Source organism: Peromyscus maniculatus, chromosome X (genome assembly GCF_049852395.1).
Source record: "Peromyscus maniculatus bairdii isolate BWxNUB_F1_BW_parent chromosome X, HU_Pman_BW_mat_3.1, whole genome shotgun sequence".
NCBI lineage: Eukaryota > Metazoa > Chordata > Mammalia > Rodentia > Cricetidae > Peromyscus > Peromyscus maniculatus.
The window spans coordinates 141,173,963-141,191,777 of NC_134875.1; the positions used below are offsets into that span (position 1 = coordinate 141,173,963).

At 38.4% G+C, this 17,815-nt stretch overlaps 1 protein-coding gene across 5 annotated transcripts in view; it reads left to right on the forward strand.

Moving 5' to 3' along the window:
• Positions 1-17,815, forward strand: part of Phf8 (PHD finger protein 8) — a 99,547-nt gene that overhangs the window by 41,336 nt on the left and 40,396 nt on the right. For 3 of the 5 annotated variants that reach the window (XM_006993979.4, XM_042269713.2, XM_076561751.1), the window contains exons 11-15: positions 1,031-1,122; positions 4,528-4,617; positions 6,505-6,807; positions 7,546-7,649; positions 17,486-17,664. In XM_006993979.4, coding sequence (XP_006994041.1) covers positions 1,031-1,122; positions 4,528-4,617; positions 6,505-6,807; positions 7,546-7,649; positions 17,486-17,664 — 768 coding nt within the window. The remainder of the gene's footprint in view (positions 1-1,030; positions 1,123-4,527; positions 4,618-6,504; positions 6,808-7,545; positions 7,650-17,485; positions 17,665-17,815) is intronic. The other 2 variants (XM_015987500.3, XM_076561752.1) reach the window with 1 other exon arrangement.

The following is a 17,815-nucleotide window of genomic DNA, read 5'->3' on the forward strand; positions in this document are numbered from 1 at the left end:
GTGCCTCCTTCATGGATAAAGCCCAGTCCTGACACCCTGGCATCATCGTGCTTATTCTTGGGTATCAGCCCAGATGGAAGCCAACTTGCTGATTTTCCTTTCTTGGTCTTGTTTGAAATGAAGTGGGTCCCTTGCTTGGACTTGAGATTGATTCTTTAAGGTGAGTTGGCCATAAGGAATCAGTATCTCAGTTACAAAGGACCTCATAGCCCAGTGAGTATAGTCTCTTATCCAATATTTCAAGCCCATATTCTGCCACTTTGATAGATTGTCATGTAAGTGTTCAAGCTAATGGCTCATTTACCTTTTCTGAACAGCTTAGTTCAGTAGAAAAATCTTTCTAAAGCCTAAAACTGGTTGTTAATGCTTTCCTCATGAAGTAAGGCAGAGCATAGACAATTTTAGGACTTAAAAGGCAGAATAGGGGTCGGGGATTTAGCTCAGTGGTAGAGTGCTTGCTTAGCAAGCGCAAGGCCCTGGGTTCGGTCCTCAGCTCTGGAAAAAAAAGGCAGAATAATTTAATAGAAGGAATATAGGCCTCATATTCAAATAGACAGGACTTTTTAGTCTATGCTCTGGCACTTACTACATGTATATCTTTGATCAAGACTCCCCTAGGCTGGATGGTGGTGGCACATGCCTTTAATCCCAGCATTAAAGAGGCAGGCAGATCTCTGAGTTTGAGGCCAGCCTGGTCTAAAGAGCAAATTCCAGGACAGGCTCCAAAGCTACACAGTGAAACTCTGTCTTGAAAAACAAACAGACAAACAAACAAAAAAGATTCCTCTCAGACCTTTAGTTTCCTGAACTATAAAATGAACTTTGCTTACAAGGTAGATTTCAGGATAAAATGACAGCTGCCTAGTATTTAGTAAGTTCTCAGTAACTAAACACTACTAGTGTAACAGAGCTGAAGGTATGCCTAGAATTGTCAGCATTTTCTTTGGTTGTCTGATAAAGGTAACAAGTCCTTCATCCCTCTGAATGGATGTACTGACATTCTTCGTATTCTTTTTTCTCTCTGCTTTAGGTTTGAGAGAGAACAGGAGACACCCGGCCTCCTACTTGGTCCATGGTGGTAAAGCTCTGAACTTGGCCTTTAGAGCCTGGACAAGGAAAGAAGTAAATATGTTTATTTCTATACCTACTCAGTAGTTCTTCCTTCTGTAAAGACTAGCTATTGATAGATGTTTGGGGAGACATAAGGAATCAGAGAGACAAATAGGCTCCTGGTTTAGAATGGAATACTGGGCTAGGAGTCTTTTTTTTCTGATTTTAATAAATAATACATGCTTATTCTTCAAAATGAGAAACATACAGAAGATTATAAAAAAGAAAAAGGTCACCTGTAATTTTAACTGAAAGCAATTAACATTTAGTTATATTTCCTTTTGATCTTTCTGTGTGTGTTACATTTTTTTCCATTTTATTTTATGTGTATGGGTGTTTTGTCCGAGTGTAAGTGCACAGCATGCATCCAGTGCTTGCAGAGGTCAGAAGAGGGTGTCAGATCCTCTGGAACTGGAGTTGTAGACTTACATGGGTGCTAGGGATTGAACCTATCTCCTCTAGAAGAGCAGCCAGTGCCCCTAAATGCTGAGCCATCTCCAGCCTACTGTGTGCATTTTTTGAGGACACTAGAGGTAGCCTCTGGAGCACTGCATATGTTTTGCTCCTTATATCCCTGGGCCCCATATGTGCGTTTAGAAACATAATTGGTATTGCATTATTTATTCAATTTTGTATCTCACTAGATTGGCTTCATTTTTTTGTATTACTCAAGTTCTCATAAATACTTAATTGCTACCTGCTATTCTTTTTCAGGAGTATACTATTTTTACCTAATTATTTGTTTATAGTTGCTTTCTATTTCATTCTTTATTTGGAGGGATGTAGTTATAATGAATCATATAGTAAATATCTGTATGCATCAGTCCTTGCCCTATCTCTTGTTAATTCCTTCAGGATAGATTCCTGAAAGATCAATGACTGGATCAAAGTATATGAAGAAAATGTAAGGCTCTTGACTGCCAAAGTGGCATTTTAGAATGTACCAATATTCATATATCCGACTGAGTATAAAACAACTATAAAGATAATTCTTACTATCTTTCATAAGCTCTCTATGTACTGATTTGGAAAGATCTCCAGAATTTGTCAAATGAAGGTACAGAACCATATATAGAAGAAACCATTTATATAAAAAGGGAGGAAAGAAGAATTGTTTGTATATGTTCATATTTGCCTGAAGACATAATCTGTAGGGCTATGGAAGCTATTGAAAAAGTGGGAGAGGGAATGAGGGATGCTAGGGACAGGGTAGTACTGAGGCTTTTCAACATATATCCTTTTAATCATTTACTTTTTGAGCCATGTAAATATTTTAATTTCCAATTGTTCATTTAAAAAAATCAACCTTAAGAAATGCAAAAATAGCATTGAGTTTGTTTTGTGCTGGCCAACTACTCTGCCCTGAGGTGTGGTTAATATACCCAGAGAGACTACATTGGGGAAAACTGATTTCTCCTTTGTCAGCAGATATCAATTGCAGATAGCTTATATTGGCTAGGGGTGGGAGTCCATGTTGATTTCTTTTTTCTTTTTTTCTTTTTTCTTTTTCTTTTTTTTTTGTGTGTGTGTGTCTGTGTGTTTCTTGTTGGTTTTTTTGTTTTTTTTTTTAAAGAAAGAAAAAGAACATAAAGTTGGGTGGATAGGATCTGGGAGGAACTAAAGAAGGGGAAACACATGATCAAAATATGTTTGAAAAAATTTTGTTTGAAAGAGTCAAAAAACAAAGAGATATGAAATGTAGAAGAAATATCAATATAGTCTTAGGTTTCAGATTCTTTATCTTCTCCTTCCTTCCATATAGTGACCTAAGGGGATGGTTTCAGACATTGTAGGTTTAGCCCGTGCAATGTCTTCATTTTATGTTACCAGCATTCCCCTGATATTTTTGAACTTCATGTTTTAGGCTTTCCCTTGTACCTCGATCTCAGTGCACCTCTCCTTTAGCCTGTAGTTCTGTTTTTCCATCCCCCTCCAGTGTGGCTTTAGTGTTATCTCTGATCCCTCCTATGAAACACTTCTCGGTGACTCTTCCAGGAACACCAAAAGAGAGTGAGTGAGTAATTCTTAAGCACTCATACACTGAGTCAAGATGGAATCAGGAATCAGGAATGGCTCCAAGTAGCATGGCCAAAGGGAGCTAGAGGAGAGTAGGACACTTTTAAGGAGCATAGACAGGCTCATGGAAGAAGTCTTCTTTGAAGAACAGATGATTTCCATGATAAGGAACCACATGTTCCCTTCCCTCCAGTGCCCTTCCTAGCCTGGAAGGAAAGGAACCATTAAAGTTAGTTATCCAACTGGGTTACATGGGTTCTTGTTGCCCTGTATAGCCTCAACCCCAAATTCTAGGTTAATTAGCTGTTAAGGGGGTAAGAATTAAACCATGAGAAATAAGAAAGTACTGGGAAACTGTATTTATCCTCTGCCTACTGAATACAGAAGCAAAACGAAAAGTGGTAGAAGAAATAACAATGACAAGGTTGATATCTATATAAAATCCTAAATCTCAGTACTCAAAAGATGACAAACAATGCCGGGTGGTGGTGATGCATGCCTTTAATCCCAGCACTTGGGAGGCAGAGCCAGGCGGATCTCTGTGAGTTCGAGGCCATTCTGGGCTACCAAGTGAGTTCCAGGAAAGGCGTAAAGCTGCACAGAGAAACCCTGTCTCGAAAAACAAAAAAACAAAAGAACAAAACAAAAAAAAAAAGGCAAACAAAAAACACACACTAGCAGTTATTTCCCAGAGTTGCTATTGAGCTAACTATGACCCTGTTGCTGCTGGTACTGAGTTCTGTTCTCCTAAGTGGAGGGTTGGTTTGTCCCAGTTGATCTCCCTAAGGTTCTTGTTTTCATGAGAGGTATGGCCCAAGTTTACAGCTTAATTCTTGGCACTTCTTGATACTGTACTTTACCATATATGTGTGGTTTTTGTTTCTTTTAGACAGATTTTTACTATATAGCTCACGGTCTCAAACTTGGAATCCTCCTGCCTCAACCTCCTCAGCACTGGAATTATAGATGTGTACCGCTATGCTCAGCCAGATATATGGTCTACAAAAGTTTTTTTCTCAGTCTTTGGTTTGTCTTAAAGTAACAGGGGTTTTTCAAAGACACCCTTTTGTCTTCTGTAACTCTGTCTTTTATTTATTTATTTATTGTTTGTTTGTTTGTTTGTTCATGTTCTTTGTGTCTTAAGAATTAGTTGCTTAGCAAAAACTCACAAAAATTTTCTCCTTGGTTATATAGGGTTTATATTTTTAAGTTCTAAATTTAAATCTGTAATCCTCTGTGTCTATTTCAAGAAATGTATTAATGTTTTTGCTTTTGTTTTGTCTCTGGATATCTAGTATCTAATTGGTTCCCCATTGGTTATTGAAAAGACTATCCTTTCTTCATTGCTTTCCCTTGGCATGTTTACAAGAAATCAGTTGTCTCATGCTTCTTATTTGACAGGCTCTTCCAGACCATGAGGATGAGATCCCGGAGACAGTGCGGACTGTACAGCTCATTAAAGATCTGGCTAGGGAGATCCGCTTGGTTGAAGTAAGAAACATGGGAGAAAGGAAGGCATTTGGGAAGGGCTGGAGACTCAAGTGGCAGGTCAGGACTTTATAGTTGGTGTAAAGCCTAGGGAAGGAATGGGAAGACTCTCTCAAGGGCCTTATTCATTCGTTTAGTCATTCGTTTAAATAATTGTGTGCTCTGGGTGCATGCCACACTCTGGGCTAGATTCCTGGGATACATAAATGATCTAGTGCCTACCCACAAACTCATAGACATAGTTAACCTCTCCAAAATTCAGTTTCCTTATCTCTGAAATGAGAATAATGATACCTACTCAAGGTTGTTAAGAAGCTTAAATAAGGTAATGTGAATTGAACATTAAGTATAGTGCTTGACATGCAGTTGGCACATGATAAATTTCTAATGGTGGGCCAGAGTGATAGTTGTAGTTGTTCTTTTAATACTTTGACTCAATCTCTGAATTCTACAAAATGACAACCTCAGGTTGAAAATGATTGAAAGGCATCTTTCAACAAGTGGCATATACCACGAGGCAGTAGTAAGAAACTCAGAGAAGCCTGGGTTCTGGTTTCTGTTCTTTCGCTTAAGAGCCTTTCAGAGTCTCAGTTTCCTGATCTGTAAAGTGAGGAATAACTTTACCAACCTTTCAGATCTTTGCTAAAATTGAGAGGTAATATAGAGCCCCTCGCACAGTGCCTGGCAGAGTAAGTACTCAATAAATGTGAGTCATTGTTATTAATAGACTTTGTAGTAAAGAGAAAACTCAGTGTGGGCTGGTGAAGTAGCAGAGGCACCAGAGGAGAATTGAACTTGAGGATGTTAATGTTGTCTTAGGATCTGTACAATTCTGTTTAGTGCCTAAGAGATGTCTGTGTGTCTGTCTGTCTTTCCCTCTGTTCTTCCTTCCCTCTGCTGTTCTTTTTTCTTTCTTTCATTGTGTATGTATGTACACATGTATGCATATCCATGCTACAGGGTGGTTTGCTTCTAGAAGTTGAACTTCTGGTCTCACTGCTTGTAGCATGTTGCACTATCTACACCATAGTTTACAGTGTCTACATCCTACCTCATTTTCCTCCATTTCACCTACTAAAACCTTTCAGGGACAGTCAGAGGACGATATTGTTTCCAGTTCTTACTTAACCCAATTTTGTACATACAGAATTTTGGGCTGGTTAGATGAAAACTCATGAGATAGAATATAACTTGTTCATTGGTTTTCAAACATTTTAAAGCAATGGAATCCTTCCCCCCCCCCCAATAAGATCTTGTACAGAAGCCAGTTTATATAACAAATCAAATCATAACTGCTTTGAATAGGATAAAGATCAGAGACCTAGAGCTCCCCTTGTTCCTCTCATCTGCCTTCCACATACCACCGGTCCCCAAGATTTCTCCCAGAAAGCTCAAAGAAACCACAGAACATCTTTGAAAAACACCTTTTCAGTATTGACTTTTAAATTATACAGCTGAGCAAACAAGCTCTAGAACTTGTTCAGTCAGATAACTTTCCTAGGTCACAGGGATAGCTGGTAGCAAAATGAGGACGAGAATCTTTCTTCATAAGTCCTATAGTCCATAGAGTTTGAACCACACAGATAAGTACTTGATTATTTTTTATTTTGTGTCAGCTAATCTTGGAGTCTTTTCCCTTCAGTTTTGACAGTAATCCTGGGCTTTTTCTTTGCTCGTCTTCTCTTTACTTGTCAATGGCTGGGTAAAGAAATGCCACCCAATAAATTTATGATGACTCACTGTATAGAAACCAGGGGTGTGCATATGTGGAGCACCTGTGTAAGCCACTTCCATGGCAGTACCATTAGTGCTGGGAACAGACCTCTGCTCTTAACATAGAGAGAACCCTTGAGTAAGCTCTAACCCCCTCGTGTACTAATACTCTTGTAGGACATCTTCCAACAGAACGTTGGGAAGACGAGCAATATCTTTGGGCTGCAGAGAATCTTCCCAGCTGGCTCCATCCCCTTAACCAGGCCAGCCCATTCCACTTCAGTATCCATGTCCAGGCTGTCACTGCCCTCCAAAAGTGGTTCAAAGAAGAAAGGCCTGAAGCCCAAGGATATCTTCAAGAAGGCAGAGCGAAAGGGCAAGGAGAGTTCAGCCTTGGGGCCTGCTGGCCAGTTGAGCTATAATCTCATGGACCCATACAGTCATCAGGCACTGAAGACAGGCTCTTCCCAGAAAGCAAAGGTGGGTGCTGGCCCATGGGTTCAGCCCAGCCCTTTTGGGTCCCTTGGAAGAGCAGTATTTCAAAAGAGCAGGCTATCCTGTTCTGTTTCCATCTCTTAGGGTCCCTGGTGTTTGGCTACCAGTTCCACTCATTTAACAGGCATTTATTGAGACCTTTTCTGTGCTGGGCACTGTGATAGGTGCTGTGGATGGAACTCAAGAGGCTGATAGGCTAATAAGAAAGATAGCTGTAAAAACAAATGAGGGAAATCAAGTGTGGATGCCACAATCAAGGGTATGAGTGGGATTTTGAGACACAGACGGGGATTGATTCTATCTAGGCAGGGCTCAGGAGCTCTTTTCCAGGTACATGACGCTTGAGTTGAATCTTGATATACTAAGGTGGGAATGAGATTTGAGAATGTTGTGTGTTGGGTTAGAATCTTGAACAGGTCCTTGTCTCCTTCAAGGTTTCAGTTTGTCTCAATATTACGTTGCCCTCTATGGGTATCTAATAATAGTACCCTCTTCCTTTTTTAGGGTATATGTTTCACAAGCTGATTTGTTTTCCCCAAGCAAGCTATATATTCTCAACCTCCTACTCCTGTAATTGTTGGAGGTGGGGGTTGGGGACAGGCATATCAGAAGGCCTTGGTTCAGAGGGTTTTTGACAGTTTTGCAGTAAACCAGAGGGAACTGGCCATCTTGATTTACCTGGGAGTCTCAGACTGGTGACAACTGAGCCTCCTCCTTCTACAGTTCAACATCACTGGTACCCGCCTGAATGAATCAGATGATGACTCAGCAGACATGGACCTTGGTGGCAGTGAGAATCCACTGGCTCTGTTGATGGCCAATGGCAGGTAAGTTGGGTAAAAGAAACACACAGATAACTGAGATTGCCAGTGACGATTAAAATGTGGACCTGGTGGTTGGGACATGGGTGAGGGAAGGGCAATATTTAGACTAATATCCAATTGTTAATAGATATTTACTTTGTTCAGGAGTCATGATGGACAGAGGGAGAGGTCTAGAGTCTAGCTGGCAATTTTAGGAAAGATCTTGTATAGGTTCTAGAATTTTAGCAAGTTTTATGGTAGAACTACTAGTAGAAATAATTAGTGATAGTAAGTATATGGGTTAAGAACACAAGGTTTTGGGTTGGATACATGGCTCAGCTGTTAAGAGCACTTACTGCTCTTGCAGAGAATCCCAGTTCTATTTTCAGTGCCCAGGCGGTAGTTCACAATCATCCATAACTCCAGTTCCAGGGAATCTCATGCCCTCTTCTGATCTCCATGGGCACTAGGCTCACGTGTGATGTGCATACATACATGCAGGCCAAACATTCATATACATAAAATAGAAATAAGTCTTTAACCAAAGAACATGGAGATTTTTTGGTTATTTTTATTCACTATATGTGTGGAGGGGTGGGGGTCAAGGGCAGTACATACAGGGATACCATGGCATGGGTGTTGTGATCAAAAGACCACTTTCGGGAATCCATTCTTTCCTCCTGATGTGGGTTTCAGGAATCAATCTCACTTTATCAGGCTTTGTGTACTTAGGGCTTTACCTGCTGTGCTGACTTGCTAGCTCAAGAACATACTTTCTAAAATATGCTTTTAAAATTCATAGGAATTCAGTTTATGGAGATCTCTGTACAAATGTATAAGAAATGTTCAGTACATCCTGCATCCTTGCAATGATAAGTGCCTGAAATCATTCAAATGTTCACCAGCATAGGTTAAATATATTATAGCATATCTTTAGAATGGAGTCCATGTATTAGAGACTTGAAAAGAATGGAGCAGTTTAATATCTGTTAGCACAAAAAGATGTCCAAGATAGTGTCTTTTTTTTTCAACTGAGTAGGAGTCTCACTATGTTGTTCAGGCTGGTCTTGAACTACTGATCTCAAGTAATGTTCCAGCCTCCAAAGTAGTTGGCATTGTAGACATGCCTTGCTTCAAAATAGATTTTTAATTTTTTTTATTTATGCCAGGGATTGAATTAAAGGCTTTATATATGCTAGGTAGGCACTCTGCCACTGAACTACCAGTCATTCCCCCACAACCACATACACCTTTTTTTTTTGAGACAGGGTTTACTTGCATATGTAAGACTGACCTTGAATTCTCTTATGTAGGCCAAATTCATCTTGAAATCATGATCCTCCTGCCTTTGGATCCTGATTGCTGGGATTGTAGGCATATTCCATCACCATTTCTGGCTTGAAGTGTGTATATATGCACATATGCACGTACTATGTGTATGTGTGTGTTTTGATAGCAACATTCATTTTAAGATTTATTTTGTGTGTGTGAGTGTCACACTTTTGATTTTTTTTACATTTATTTATTTTATAGAGGGGGTATATACATTTCATAGTACACATAGGGAAGTCAGAGGCTGATTCAAGGGAGCTATCTCTCTCCTTCCACTTTGTAGGTTCCAGAGAACAAACATGTCTCATTAGGATTGGTGACAAGTGCCTTTAACCACTGAGTCAGCTCCCTGAACTGACCCTTTTGAATTTTAAAACCATATAAACTGAATTTTAAGCATCTTCTAAAATTAAAAATATAAATAAAATGCCTGTAGATATAAGCAACCGTCTATTAAATAAGAAACACAGAACCAATGTAAAAGAGAAAGCCAAGAGGTCAGAGCTCAGAGCTAAAATCTCACCCTTCCTCCTGCGGTGGTCCTAGCTTCCCGAAAGAGACCTATTTCCTGTGTGTAAGTCTTTTCATAGTCTTTTGTTTTGCCTTCTCATTGGTTGTAAACCCAAACACGTGACTGCCTCGTCACTGTGTGTACAGCCACCACCCAGGTCTTAAAGGCATATGTCTCCAATGCTGGCTGTATCCCTGAACACACAGAGATCTACCTAGCTCTTTTACCAAGTGCTGGGATTAAAGGCGTGTGCCACCACCTCCACACTCTTGCTATGGCTCTAATGGCTCTGACCCCTGGGCAACTTTATTTATTAACATACAATCAAAATCACATTTCAGTACAATTAGAATACCACCACAAATGCCCATATATTGCTTTACACTCCTATTGAATTATTGAATTCACACACAATTACATATATGCCTTTTTAAAAGTAAACGTAGTAAGGGAAACTGTGGTTGGTTGCAAAATAAATGAAATTGAACCCAGGTCCTCTTAGTGCTCTTAACTGCTGAGCCATCTCTCCAGCTCCCATGAAAAAAAATTTAAAGGGAAATATCATAATGAAATCTCTGCTAACAAGCTGATTGACTAAAAAAAAATCAATGAAAATTAAAAAAAATATATCTGGGAGAAAACACCAACATTAGTTGTCCATGGAGAGAACAAGGGAAAAGAGATGGGAACAGGAAAAATGCTGGGACCCCTTCTGCCTTGAACCTGTGTAGATATTGTGAATGCTACCACAGTCTCTTTGAATTAATATGTGCATCAGTCCTGTTGTATCTGGGAGACACTGTTTTCTTGGAGACATCCATTATCTTAGGCTCTTACAATCTTTCTGTCTCCTCTTCTGCATAGTTCCCTAAACTGAGGGGAGGGATTTGATGAAGACATCCCATTCAGGACTGAGTGTTCCAAAGTTTCTCACTCTCTGCACATGACTTAGGACTCAGTTGTCGGTCTCTATGTTAATTCTCATCTGCTGCAAGAAAAAGCTTCTCTGATGTGGGTTAATCAAGGCGCTGATCTATGGGGATAGCAGTAGGTCATTAGGAGTCATTTTTTGCTATGTTCCTTTAGCAGAAGTCATTATGATATTTCCATGCATACGTATAAACTGTATTTGCTTTATATTTACTGCCCTACTACCATCCTCTATCCTCCTTAACTTCTGCCACTGATCTGCTTTTCCTCACAAATATTACCCTTTCTGCTTATATGTGTGTGTACATATGTGTATATAGCTTAATATAGATGCAGTATTTTTCTTTCCTCATTATCCTCTCTTGTTCTACCTCTTCCTCTAAATCCCCTTCTTTCCAGAGATATGTCTGTGCATTCAAGCAAGTATACATATTTATTATATATTTAATACTTGCTATTCCAAACCTTTGACAATGGTTATCTCTAGAAAGTAGGAGAAGGGGAAAGGAAAGAGTACAAAAATTCACTTACATGGAATTAATGTTGTGTCAGGATATCACTCTGTAGTTCAGACTGGCCTGGTGTTTGCTATGTAGCTCAGGCTGCCCTTGAGCTTGATTGAAGTGATTCCCTTGCCTTAGCCTCCCAGATGCTGAGAGTTTACAGATGAGTGCCAACATACCTGACTGAAAAAATATACAGTAGTGAAAGTGTAAACTCCAATATGAAGTGCCACAGGTTCAGAATGGTTACTCTGTATAGAAGTTAATTTCAGTGTATAATCTTCTTTATTAGCAAGTTATCTATAATAAAGTTATAAATTTTTTTTGGTGTTTTAAGACAGGGTTTCTCTGTGTAGCTTTGGAGCCTGTCCTGGAATTCACTCTGTAGCCCAGGCTGGCCTCGAACTCAGAGATCCACCTGCCTCTGCCTCCCAAGTGTTGGGATTAAAGGCGTGCACCACCACTGCCCAGAAAAGTTATAAAATTTAAAATAATTTTTAAGGAACATTTTCCAAAAGAATAAAAGAAAAGTTAATTAAATCATGATCTTGGTAATCAGTCAGTCCTAAGATTGAATCTCAGTTCTAACATATATTTACTGTGTGACATGGCAAATTAATATTTAATATTTTCAAAGTATCTTTTCTGTAGGCAAAATGTACTTTAGGATTTGGAGGTGATTAGATCAGATAATGCATATAACATTCTTATAAGGCATACTACATAATGTTATGTGCTTAATAAATGGTAGTAGGCCTTTTAAGTTTGTTGATAAAATGAAAATGCAAGGTGATAATGATGATGATGTGATTATGGCCAGAGGCTAAGTATGTCATCAGTAAACTATGATGTATTTAGGTAACCAGAGGCAGGGAAAGGCAAATCAGAGTTACCATCTGGAATCTTAAAACACTAAACAGTGAATTCAATAACGAAGTACAGAGTACTGGTCATATAGGAACACAAAGATACCTAGTCTCTTTGTAGAAAAGCATTCTCTTTAGATCCTAAGGGAAAGTGTATTAGGTCTGCCTGGCTAGTAAGGGAAAAGGGTAGAGTCTGAAAGCAGTGGAGCTGTCCTTGGAATGTGATAACCCAGTAGCTAAAGAGTAATACTGAAAAGAATGTTGAGCTCTACCCAGTAGCTAAAGAGTAATACCGAAGAGAATGTTGAGCTCTGCCTGTTTTCACAGCTCCTGGCAGGTCTCCTGAGGAGGAGACAATCGTGAGTCCTGTATGATCAATTCTAATGACTAGTCAGATAGAGTATAAAGAGATCTCTGTGCCCCTCCCCACAGTGTTGTACTTGTGCTATTTCTAGTAACCTGCTGCAGATGCCAGAGGTGTTATTAAATGAACTGAGAGAGAATACAAATATTTATAAAGTATGTCTGGGCTTTTTCCAAATTGAATATATTGCAGGAGTGACATGTAGATGAAACAAGATTGGCTGTACATCATAAATCCTGAAATTCAGCTGGATGATAAATATGTGGTTTTTATTACATTTAAAATTTTGTATGTGTTTAAATTTTTCATAATTAAAAACCAGAAGAGTAAGTGATAAATAGATGTCATTGAGTAACTGCTGTGTGTCAAACTATCTTAGCTGTTTATATACATTATTTTATGTAATTCTTATAGTTCTCAATATTAGTATATTACTTCCATGTTATACATGTGAAAACTGATTCAGACAGTTTCATTATACTAGTTGTCATCATTGGGTCTTTGCTTATGTGACAGACTCGGTATCAACATTAACTCCATGAGCTAGAAAACAGGTCAGTCTAATAACTCATTCACTGAAAGACATTTGGGGCCAAATAGCTATTTGCTAAATATATGAATATTCTGATTTACTAGAAAGATTCATTTTTACTATTTAAAATTGTTTTCCATGTGTTAACAGGATAATCTAAAACAACTTTGTGTTTTCCATTCCTTTCGCATATGTGTTGCATATATTATATGTATAGATATATATGCATATGTACATATGTTGTAGAGAGACAGACAGACAGACAGACAGACAGACAGACACACACACACACACACACACACACACACACACACACACACACACACACAGATTCTCATTATGTAGCAGTTGCTGGCCTAGGACTCCCTATGTAGACTGGGCTAGCCTTGAACTCACAGAGAGCTGTCTGCCTCTGCCTCCCAATTGCTGAGATTAGAGTGTGCCACCATGTCTGGCATGTATATATATATTTTTTTATTAACACAGAGTATTTGTATATATTTATGAGATACAATGTAATATTGGGTAGTTACTGACTCTGTAATGTTCTAAAATTTTTGAGTGAATTCTGTACTACTTTGAGATATATAAGGCATTATTGTTAATTATATTTATCCTATTATACCATAGAATGCCAGAACTTAGTCTTTGACGAAACGATAATAACATTATGCCTATTGATTGACCTATTTTTCTCTGTCTTTTCTATTCTTCCCAGTCTCTGAACTTCTATAAAATAACTCTTAAAGATAATACTTATGGGCTGGAGAAATGGCTCAGAGGTTAAGAGTACTGGCTGCTCTTCCAGAGGTCCTGAGTTCAATTCCCAGCAACCACATGGTGGCTCACAACCATCTGTAATGAGATCTGGTGCTCTCTTCTGGCCTGCAGGGATACATGCAGGCAGAACACTGTATACATAACAAATAAAATCTTTTAAAAAAAGATAATACTTATTACTAATTTGCATACTATAAATTAACTTCCTCAAGTATGTAATTAAGTGAATTTTATTAAGTTTATATAGACTAGTCCAGTTATTATAGTCCAATTTTAGAACATTTCTTTTATTCTTCTTATCCAAGGTGTTAAAACTGTCTTATCACTACTTATATATTTATCTCTATGGATTTATTTTCTGGACATTTTATATAAATGAAATTATATATATGGTCTTTTATGTCTAGCTTCTTTTACTTAGGGTATAATATTTTTGTGATTCATTTATAATATAGTAAGGAACCATTATTAGTTGGTTCATTTTATTGTTGAATAATATTCCTTTTTCTGGCTATACCACATATTTTTTATTTATTCACTATTTCATAATCATTTGGATTGCTTCTACTTTGAGCCAGAAGAAATAATGATGAATAATGAATAATGATGCTTTGAACATTCATGTTCAAGAGTTTTTGTTTTTATATATGTATGTGTGTGTTATGTATACATGTGCATGTTTGTGCACATTTGCATGTGGAAGCTTAAGGTTGGCTTCAAATGGCTTCTTTAGTTGTTCTCCACATTTTATATTGAGGCAAGATCTCTTACTTAGCTGGAAGCTCTCCTTTTCTGCTAGTCTGGCTAACCAGCTTGCTCTGGAAATTCCCTGTCTATGCTCCCTACATCTGGGCATTACAGGCCTGCCACCTTAGGCCCACCTGGTGTTTACATGGGTTCTGGGAATCTGAATCCCTACTGAATCATTTCTCCAGCCCCATATACAAGTTTTTATGTGGACATATATTTTGGTTTCAAGAAATGTCTAAAAATTATTCCAAAGTGCATATGCATCATTTTACATTTTAGACCAGCAATAATAAAGTTGTATCTCCTGTGGTTTTGTTCATTTGTTTCTTTGGTTGGTTGGTTTTTGAATTTTTTTTAAGACAGGGTTTCTCTGTGTAGCCCTGACTATCTTGGAACTCACTCTGTAGACCAGGCTGGTCTTGAACTCTGCCTGCCTCTGTGGGATTAAACACCACCTGGCTCTCCTGTGTATTTTGTATGAGTCACTTGAGACTTGGTTTTAGAGTTAAGAGATCTGTTTGTTAGAACAAGCAATGCACTTCATTATTTTCTAGTCATGTGTGGTTTGGGTGCTGTTTCTGTCATTTTAAAATATTTTTTGATAGAGTCTCTCGTTTTCAAGCTGGCCATAAAATTGTGCTATAGCTGAAACTGGGCTTGACCTCCTGATTCTTCTACCTCTACCTTCCAAGTGCTAGGAGTACAGAAGTGTACTACCATGCTGCGCTCATTGTACATTTCTTTTAAAATTTTACTTGTGTGTGTGTCTGCATATGTGCAGGTATCTGTGGAGCCCAGAAGAGGGCATCTGATCTCTTGGAGCTAGACAGATTTTTGCGAGTCACCTGGCATGGGTGCTGGGATTCAAACTCAGGTCTTCTGCAAGAGTAGCAGCTGCTCTTAACTGCTGAGCCATTTATCCAGTCCTGTATATTGTTTTTAAATAAAGATTAAGGGAGTGTTTGTTTTGTTTTGTTTTTGACTCTTGGCGATGGAAACCAAAGCCTCATACATACTAGACAAGGTGCTGTACCCTCAAACATTTTATTGTTAATTGATGCAATGTAATGTTTTATAATACATCTATATTGTGAAATGACTACCAACCTCAAAATAATTATCATATTTATAGAATTAGAAAGTTTCAGGTGTGGAAGGCAATATTGTTGATTAAATAATAAGACCTCTAGAACATACTCCTACATAGCTGCAGCTTTGTACCTCTTAACCAATCTCTCTCCCACCACACCTTATCCTTCATAACTACCATTGTACCCTTTACTTATACAAATTTCTCGGTTCTTCTTTATTTCATATAAAAGTCAGATCATGTGGTTTTTTTTGTTTTTTTTTTCTGTATGGCTTGTTTCACTTAGCATAACATCCTGCTGCAGATGTATCCACATTATCAAAACTAATCAGAAATTTTTTAGACATAGATTCTTTCTTTGTAGCCCAGGCTAACCTCATATTCACCATCCTCCTCCCTTAGCCTCTGGAGTACTGGGATGATAGGTATGCCCCACCATATCTGACTCAGTATGGTTTACCTAGTGACTAATGGTGCGGAATATATTTTGTGTGTGTCTGATTGTGGTCATTTGTATATTACCTTTGGAGAAATGTATATTTGGATCTTTTGATTGATTTGACATTATCTTAATTACTGACATCTAAGAGTTCTTTAAATATTCTGGGTACAAATCTTTACTAGATAAATGGTTTACAAATATTTTTTCAGTCTTTGGCATGACTGCCTTCCTCTTTTTTTTTCCTGGAGCTGAGGACTGAACCCAGGTCCTTGCGCTTGCCTTCTACCACTGAACAAAATCACCAACCCATCTCTTCCTCTTTTCTTTGCTTTCTTTTATGTTGAGACAGGGTCTTGCTATGTAGCCTAGGCTAGTCTTGAACTCTTTCTCCTGCCATTAGTCTGCTGAATGCTGAAATTACAGGCTTGTGCTACTGTGTCTACCTTGACTTTTAATTTTTTTAATTTTTTTATTTATTTTTTTCTTTTTTTGGGGGGGTTGACTTATTTATTTATTTTCTTGAGTTAAGGTTTCTCATTGTAGCCCTGGCTGTCTGAGAACTCACTCTGTAGGCTATGCTGGCCTTGAACTCACAGGGATTTGCCTGCCTCTGCTTCCCAAATGCTGAGATTAAAAGCATGCTCCACCACTGCCCAGTGGACAATGTCTTACTTTATAACTCTGGCTGTCCTGGATCTTGTTACATATAGACCAGGCAGGTCTCAAACTCACAGAGATTTGCCTGCCTCTGCCTTCAAGGTATTGGGAATAAAGGTGTGCACCTGCCTGCCCAGCATATACATCTATTCTTATGCCAATCTCATAGTACCTCAATTACTTTATCATAAGTTTTGAAACTGAGTAGTTTAAGTAGTTTAATGTGTTCTTTTTTTCAGAAGTGTTATCTATTTTAGGTTCTTCCTTTCATGTCAAGTTTTTAGTCATTTATTCTTTGACAGTATTATACACATACTCAATGTGTTTGTTGTTCTAAGAACAGTTGATCATTTATTTTTGTAGTAATTTTTTTTTTCGAGTCAGGGTTTCTTTTGTAGCCTTAGCTGTCCTGGAACTTGCTCTATAGACCAGGTTAGCCTCGAAATTGCAGAGATTCATCTGCCTTTGCCTCCTGAGAGCTGGAGTTAAAGTTGTGCACCACCACTACCTGGCTAATAATTTTTGAGAATTTAATCTTAATATGATCATCTCAATAAAACCTGCACAATGACCACATCAGTTGTCATCCCAACATGAATAGGGGAAATATCATAAGGTCTCATGCCTAGGTGAAGAGCTATAGGCAAGGGAAAATCAATCTTCTCCAGGAATGAGGCACCTAATAGGTTATCCAATCACATGTGTTCAGCCCTAAATACATAAACATACAAAAGGCACTAAATGGATTCAGTAGGTTGTATTTACGTTTATATATGTGTGTATGTTATTATTGCAACACATAAATGACAATAAGAAGAGGTTATGAATTTGAAAGGGAGTAGGGAGACATGGGAGGGGCTGGAGAGGGGAGAGGGATGATACGTGTCATTTTTTTTTACAAAAATCATGGATTTTGACTCATCAAAAAATTGCACAGTATAATCACTTGGGGGAAATTGCCTTTTGGGGAGAGTAATGAGTAGGGAATGAGGCCAGAAATTTGCATACGTTAAGCATGCACTCTACCATTGATCCATATTTTTAGCCCTACTGTGATAATATCTCACATGACTCATTTCATGCTCTTTTCCTTGTTTTTCTAGTACCAAGAGAGTAAAGAGCTTATCCAAGTCTCGGAGAGCCAAAATTGCAAAGAAGGTAGACAGTGCACGGCTGGTAGCAGGACAGGTCATGGGAGCTGAATTTGGCTTGGATTCAGATGAGGATCTGCAGATTGATGAGAGACTGGGAAAGGAAAAGGCGAGCCTGATAATAAGATCAAGTATGTTTCTGTTCTATTTTTCCCTGTCCTGCCATTTCCCGTTTGGTTTAGGTTTGAACTTGTTGGTTTTCTGGTTTACCAGGCTATATATACTTTCATATTTTTTTTTGGCTTTGGAGATTTATTTTTCAGTTAATTCCTCACCTCTTAG